Source organism: Populus alba, chromosome 11 (genome assembly GCF_005239225.2).
Source record: "Populus alba chromosome 11, ASM523922v2, whole genome shotgun sequence".
Taxonomy (NCBI): domain Eukaryota; kingdom Viridiplantae; phylum Streptophyta; class Magnoliopsida; order Malpighiales; family Salicaceae; genus Populus; species Populus alba.
This window is the reverse complement of record NC_133294.1, coordinates 18,848,836-18,855,647: the sequence shown is the minus strand read 5'-3', so window position 1 is coordinate 18,855,647 and position 6,812 is coordinate 18,848,836. Positions and strand designations below refer to the sequence as shown.

Genomic DNA, 6,812 nt, shown 5'->3' with positions numbered 1-6,812 from the left:
CCCGTTGCCTTCAATGCAGGTTGATGCTTCAATTACTCCACATATTGTGTTCTAATTAAGGTAAAGCTTCTTCTGATCAACCATTGGGCTGGTGGGCAGAGACTCCATTGACCTGAAGTCCTAAAATTACCCCACTCAGTCCTAAAATTATCTGGTTATTAATTTTAAAATTTTAAAAAATTACTTCAAAATACATGTAAATTGGCTCGAACGTTTATAATTAAAAAAAATAAAATTTATCCAGGTTTATACTTGACTTTGAACTGTTTTATTGGTCGATCAGATCACAATAAAGGGTTGTAAAAAATGGCGGTAAGTTAAGCGGTTGAGCATCTTGGTGGTGATTGTCAATTGCTAGTTAAAGAAAACTGTCTATGGGGGACCCGTGAACCATTCATTGTCTCTAGTTTAAGGAAGAATTTGGAGTGAACTCACATTGGACTTGTCATACACATTTTCTTACTTAACGTGAGTAACTAGATTCCCCGTGGGACTGTTAGCATCTTCTTCTTCTTTCATTTCATTCCATGAGGCCAGAGCTGTAGAAAACAGGCATCATGGCAGCAGAGGTAAGACTCCTTCTTCTTTGTGCTGGTTCTTGTTTGGTTGCATGTCAAGCTTAACATATTTCTACTAGTATGTTTTGTTAGTTCCAGTCTTCTAGGATTCTCCTTCTTCCTTCCTTCTTTTCTGGGAAAACTTGTAGATATCTCTACTGGATTGTATTGCTGGTAAAGACTTGAGTTTCTCTTGAGGACTGAGATAGCACAGAGAATCCCCTGAAATGGAAAATTATAATTGATTCTGCTATGAGAATTCATTTGGTGGCTCATGGAATTGATTTTTGGAAAGTGATCTTCATTAGTTTACTGATGGTTACGATTTGACATGTGTGATTTACATGCTCCAACAAATAAAGGAAATCGAGAATGCAAATTGCTGATTGCAGCTTTATGCAATGATTATTATATCAGCAAAGCAGATGACCAATGGATCATGGATGTGTGTACCAAGAAGAGGCATTTGCATCTCTAGTTCTTTTTCAAAGTTTTTGATGCAGAAACTAACATTATCAGTCTTGTAAATGGAAAGCCTGAAGAATAATTTGCAGTTCGTATGGATGTTTATAGTGAAACCCAGGAGAGATCCCATTTATTGCTCTCTTCTCAACTTATTGTGTATTGAGATAAGAAATATGCCCACCATTTGGTGATTTGTGGTTGTATCTGATGAAACTTCAACATGCATTTATACCCTTCCTCGGTTTTGGAGATGTCCGCCCTAGAATGTCTTGAGTTTGTGGTCAGAGTGCCAAAACCTCAAATCTGAAGACAGTTTGTGAGCTTGCGGAAGGAACATTGTTTACACATAAATATATGCTCAGTTGCTGTCTTAGCAGAGAAAACTGCATATAATAGCAGAGGAAGGGTTTGTGCTTGTAGAATCATTTTACTCAGTACTTTTCTAATTGTTATTAAACATAAACATACCACTCATTGGATACTGGAATTATGGATATAAAATTCCAGACACCGTCTGTAGTTACAGAAGTCCTCGAGGCTGTAATGTCTGATCTTGAGGTTCTTTATATAACCCACCACAACAACTAGCTGTCGATAAAGTTTTCAGACCTGGGCTGTTCCTCTTTAGCATCTTTCTGCTAAAGAGAGAGTGCAAATGCTGCCACTTCAGGGATGATGCGTCCTTTTCTAATCACAAAAAGCACCCGCCTGGTTGTTATCATGTTTGCTTAGTGCTTCCATTCAAAGCCAACGATTAATCAATCAGAAGCATTTGCATGATTTTTCACAATATGCTTTTGAAGGGAGTGAAACATGTAAGACTTCAATGCTTTTAGAATTTTCCTTTAAAATAGGAGGTGTTAGAGCAATAACTTCTACAGATGTGGACTAGCTAGCCTTTGTCTTGTAGTCATCTTGCAATTTCTTTCATCTTCTTGTGGTAAGAAATAATTGGGAAATTTATTAGAGTTGAATCTTCAACTCCATCAACGCTAAATTCTTTGTCATAGTTTTTCAAGGGCTGGACTATGATAGCTTTCTATGTGACCCTGTCATTTCCCTTTTCTGTAGTTTTTCAGCTTTCTTTGGACATGGTTAAGGATCCTGGCCTGCTGTTAACTTAGAATGTCCAGATGCCATTGATTTTTAGTGGCTACATATCGTGGTGTTAGCCAGTAGGTGATTGATCTGGTTCAGCTCTGTGTTGATTTTAACTAGTGCCTATTCCCAGGACAATGAAACATCAAATGGATGGCCACTCGGCCTGATGAACACAAGACTTCGCGTGATGGAGAGCATACATGCAGCTCCGGTAGAACCGTATTCCTTGCGCATACGCTCATCTAGTTTCTCTTCATTCATATCCTCCAACCTTGACACTGAGGTAAAACTCTGCTTTTCCACCTCCTGTTGTTCTTGATATGAGTGTTTGCATGTGCTGTGGCATGCGACTCTGCGTTTTTTATCCATCCCAGTAGCTAGATAGACTCCGGGAAAAGAATTCTGAGAAGTAGATGCTTTTCCGGTGCTTCTCTTACTCTTCTCGTTGTTCCCAATTGTCTTGTCATAGCATATTTCCTGCTTTCAAACTAGTACTCGAACCAAATCACTGATCATGTGAAAATTGAGAAAGCAATCAAACTCTTACATCGACTTCCAAGATAAATCACTAAGAACCTCGGCTGCATCAGAGGTTCATCGTAAGTTGTTTCCACGGGAAGTGAGCCCTGTGTTGCATTTGTTTCTGCAGTCATCGGCATCCTTCTTCCAAGACAGCAGTGTGCCGCTGGGCAGGCTGATTGGAATTCGACCGGGGAATGGAGCTTTGTATTTCCCGAGGAGAGTCCATGTAGATGAAGGAGAAAAGATAGGCATAGGAGCTATGAGGGCTGCAAGTTCTGAAGTCTCTGGAGCACGCAGGGCAGATATGTCTCAAGGGATCTGCATTCCTTTACTGTTTGGCACCCTAGAAAAGATGGGCAGAAGTAAGAGCAAGTCGAGACAATGATTTAGAAGGATTTGAAGGGAAATAACATCGGTGGCATACATCGTTTCTGCTCACTCCTGCTCTGCATTTAGAAGGATTTATTGTAAATTGAACAGCAATATCCATTTCACATTTCAGTAAAGCATCGATCCACTGTTGGCAAACTCAAAGTTCCTTGTACAGAACTTGCTGGTTTCTCTGCTTTGCTAAATCAGCTGAATAAAACTTTTTATTATTATTATTATTATTATTAACATGGATGTTCAGATCAGCTTATATATATTTTTATTTATTTATTTATTAACGTGAGTGTTCGAATTAGCTTGTGTGTATTTTAATTAATTTCATGGACCTTAAAATTAATGATTATATAAATTTTTAATGATTTTGAGGTTTATAAAACTTAAATTAATAATTTTTAAAACACAAACTTAAAATCTAACTAGTTAAATTAAATACCTAAAAATACTATGGGTAAGGTGGGGAGCAAAACTTTTGCAAACCATGTTAAAATCAAAATCAAAGGTGGCATTTACAATAATTGCTACACATGTATAATTGCTAGCTAGTTCAGCTCTTAAAAAAAAAAACTCTCCTTCATTATTTACTTCTTACACACCTGAACACACAGAAATCTTCTCATTTTTTTAATCCAAAGTCCAATGCAACTTCCAAATCCCAAGAAAACAGCATCCTAGGCAACTCTTTCTATAGCTTTTTGTTACTTTGGCAGTTCTTCAACCTGTATTTTTATGAAAATCTAATTTTTAAAAAATTTTTAAAAAATAAAAATAATATTATTTTAATATTTTTATAAATAAAAAATAATTTACCAACATGATTCCTAATAGAAACTATGAATGAATATTTATCACGAGTACCTAGTAATTTCTCAACAAATCGTTGAACGTAAAGGTCATGTTAAAAAAACAAAAGGAGTACAGTGACCAAATGTAACATAAACCCAAACTACGAGGACACGCCATTTCCCTCGTACAAGTACATACACACAACACTCACAACCCTATTTTTTACTTCAGCTGCCAAAACCCCAAGAAACAAATTCTTACACCCTAACCCCAAATAGCCATGTCCGCCACCGCAGCTGCCAGGTCCTTCCTCCGTTCTACAGCCACCAGAACCTCTGCGGCTGCCAGACTAGCGTCCGCACCCAAACCTGGATCCAAACCAGCTTCTTCGCCATTTCGCATCTCCAAAGAAAGCCCTCTCTCTCATCGTATTTTCAGGTACCCAAAAAAATCAACCCACCGCTCTTTTATTGCTATTATCTTTTTTCCTACATTTATGAATACAAGTTTTGATTTTTTTTTTTTTTTGTGGGCTTTGAATTTGAAAGGTCACCAGTGGAGATGAGTTGCTGTGTAGAGACAATACTTCCATACCACACTGCCACTGCCTCCGCATTGCTTAATTCAATGCTCTCCGTCTCTCGCCGCAGCTATGGTTGGACCCCTGAAGGTAAATTTTGTGTATTTTTATATGAAATGATTGGTTGCATCTTTCGTTGATTTACAACTTTCTTCTATGGTATATAACGTGTGAATCTTGATTTGTACACAAGCTGTGGAATAAGTTTTGTGGCCTGTTTGACATTTCCCATTTTGTCCGGGTGGAATATGAATTATATTATTATGTTAACATATAGATTTTGATGAGGGAATATTTGACTTAATTGCAATTTCTATTAGGCTTTCGGTGGGTTTTTTTTTATATGGAGTTTTTTTATGGTAGCTGCTAGTTTCTCTTCCTTTTGATGTTATATAAGTTTGTATTCTGATACCTTGTAAAACCCTTTTTGAATTAGGTGTTTAGGGAAGTGAGGGCAACTTTGAAGGCTTAGAAATGTGATTGGTTTGAATAAGATCAGGAAGGGCCTTCTGTACTGAAATCGTTGTGATGTGAATCTTGTCTTATTTATGCGTTAAGATTTTTTGGGTTTTTAATAATCTGGCCTCTTTCTCTTTGCTTCTCTCCCTTGCAAAATGAAAGAATGTTTGTTCTTCTATCCTTTTGTAGGGCAGGGCAAGCCTAGATGAGGATCAAGCCATGAAAGATGGGAGTCATTTGAGTTTCTTTTCTTGTCAACTTTTGAAAGTATTGGAGAATGCTAGTCTTTTGTAAGATTAGGGTGGTTTTTTTCTAGAGAAGAGGTCAAAAGTTGAGAGATTGACCAGTTTCATCTAATGTCATGGAGTTGTGGAATTCATTTATTCTTCAATCACTGAAGTTGATTTTTCATCTGTGTAATGAGTTTGCTAGATTCATGTTATAAGAAGTACTCTCAAATGACAACTGATCACCTTCAATGGTTCGATAATGAATTAAACAATTTTCATTTGAGGCAGTGCTGATGTTTCTATATGTTTGATTTCATTATTCATGCGCTGAAACCAAGTTACTAATTTGATGCTAAATTGGAGCATAGAAACATTAGATGGGATTGAAAGCTGTTTTCCTGTTTGCTGACTTAACCAAAACCAAGGTTTTTCTTTCATTCATATTCATGCAAGTGTAGGTATAAAGGAACCACACTAATTTGTTGTATTCACTCAGATTGCAATGATGATCTATGATGACTGTCAGAGGGATCGAGCAAATTTTGTACAAGCACATTATGAGAAGGTGGTTGAATAAAGCTTGTATTAGGATTTTACATGCTTCTTGCTGTTTATAAACCTAAGAACGTAATGGAGGATAATTTTGATTGCCCAAGAAGCATGAAGAGATCAGTCATATATTGGTCATTTGACATGTTTGTGTAATTTGAAGATCTTTTAGTAGAGCTCCAATCTACACCCCTAACTTACTTTCCCGGAGCTAGATTGTTCTCATTGCAGCATAATTTGTTCAAAAGTTTTATTTTTATGCGATGGTGTATTGTTCTTACATGGTCTTCAATTCCTCTTATCACTACTTGTTAGCTTTGTGTGGCTCGAGGAATTTTCCAAGTTGCCACTCTTTAGTTCACTGTCAAACATCTTGTTGTTGGTTTTATTAATATCCAACTAGCAATTACTTTAAAGTAAAATAGTGACACATTTCTCCTCGTGCCTCTTGTATTGTAGATGGATGATTGTTCTCTGTTTGGGTGCGGTGCATTGAACGTAGTTTTTCATGATTTCAGTGGACCGTGTTAGACTTTGCTTGAGACATTGTTGTCCTTGGTGGAATGATAAAAATCCGAAGGTTCTGCAAGCACCTTTTGAAGTAGGTATCTCATGGATATAGATGCATTTCTGTATTTTTTTTCAATTGCTGAGCGGTAGTAAAATGCTCGATTTAATCTTTTGATGCATGTTAGCAAGAATCTTGACGCCACCATTTAATTATTTTTTTTGCAATATGCGTATAAATTGCGAGTTAGATAAGTGACTGTTCTGGGTGGAGCTATACATGAACGACGGTGACTACACCGGCCTAAAGCCTGGAGCCCCTAGGCTCTCTCTCCGGCCTTTTTAGGCCTAAAAGCATGGCTTCTGTTCATCACACGACCACAAAAGTTAAGATAATCTGGCAGATTTTGGCCATGTCGAATTTCTTTTCTTTAAAGGATATTACAGCGCGAATCGTTGCTAGCCTGACCATCAATTTCTTTACTGATCCAGCTTATCTATCGAGCTAACAACCTCGAGTACATGATCTTGACGTTTGCTCTCTGTCAATTTTGAACACTATTAACGGATAAAACCCGTTCATGTATTTCTTCCTTTTCTTTATGATAACTTTTTTTTTTTATTGATAGTATTTTTTTTCTTTAAATAAAAACATCATAATATGAAGAA

At 37.0% G+C, this 6,812-nt stretch overlaps 2 protein-coding genes across 5 annotated transcripts; both read left to right on the top strand.

Moving 5' to 3' along the window:
• The first annotated feature begins 359 nt into the window (after positions 1 to 359).
• Positions 360 to 3,285, top strand: LOC118031379 (uncharacterized). The gene is made up of 3 exons (XM_035035767.2): positions 360 to 569; positions 2,254 to 2,406; positions 2,773 to 3,285. Exons 1-3 carry the CDS (start codon positions 558 to 560, stop codon positions 3,028 to 3,030), a joined length of 423 nt encoding a protein of 140 aa, XP_034891658.1. The 5' UTR covers positions 360 to 557; the 3' UTR covers positions 3,031 to 3,285.
• A 745-nt stretch (positions 3,286 to 4,030) lies between these two features.
• Positions 4,031 to 6,432, top strand: LOC118031378 (protein NUCLEAR FUSION DEFECTIVE 6, mitochondrial). Of its 4 annotated transcripts, none has more exons than XM_073412415.1 (3): positions 4,031 to 4,256; positions 4,367 to 4,488; positions 6,155 to 6,432. In XM_073412415.1, the coding sequence occupies exons 1-3, from the start codon at positions 4,099 to 4,101 to the stop codon at positions 6,256 to 6,258; spliced, it is 384 nt and encodes a 127-aa protein (XP_073268516.1). In that variant the 5' UTR covers positions 4,031 to 4,098; the 3' UTR covers positions 6,259 to 6,432. The 4 variants fall into 4 exon arrangements, with proteins under 4 accessions (XP_073268516.1, XP_034891657.1, XP_034891655.1 ...); XM_035035766.2 differs by having other exon boundaries at positions 4,032 to 4,256; positions 6,096 to 6,234; XM_035035764.2 differs by lacking the exon at positions 6,155 to 6,432 and adding an exon at positions 5,047 to 5,403 and having other exon boundaries at positions 4,032 to 4,256.
• The last annotated feature ends 380 nt before the right edge of the window (positions 6,433 to 6,812 follow it).

Coding starts and splice junctions, on each gene's coding strand:
- LOC118031378 (XM_073412415.1), top strand. CDS start 4,099: ATGTCCGCCACCGCAGCTGCCAGGTCCTTCCTCCGTTCTACAGCCACC. Junction 4,257..4,366: donor CTCTCTCATCGTATTTTCAG/GTACCCAAAAAA, acceptor TGAATTTGAAAG/GTCACCAGTGGAGATGAGTT. Junction 4,489..6,154: donor CTATGGTTGGACCCCTGAAG/GTAAATTTTGTG, acceptor TCATGATTTCAG/TGGACCGTGTTAGACTTTGC.
- LOC118031379 (XM_035035767.2), top strand. Junction 2,407..2,772: donor CCTCCAACCTTGACACTGAG/GTAAAACTCTGC, acceptor TTGTTTCTGCAG/TCATCGGCATCCTTCTTCCA.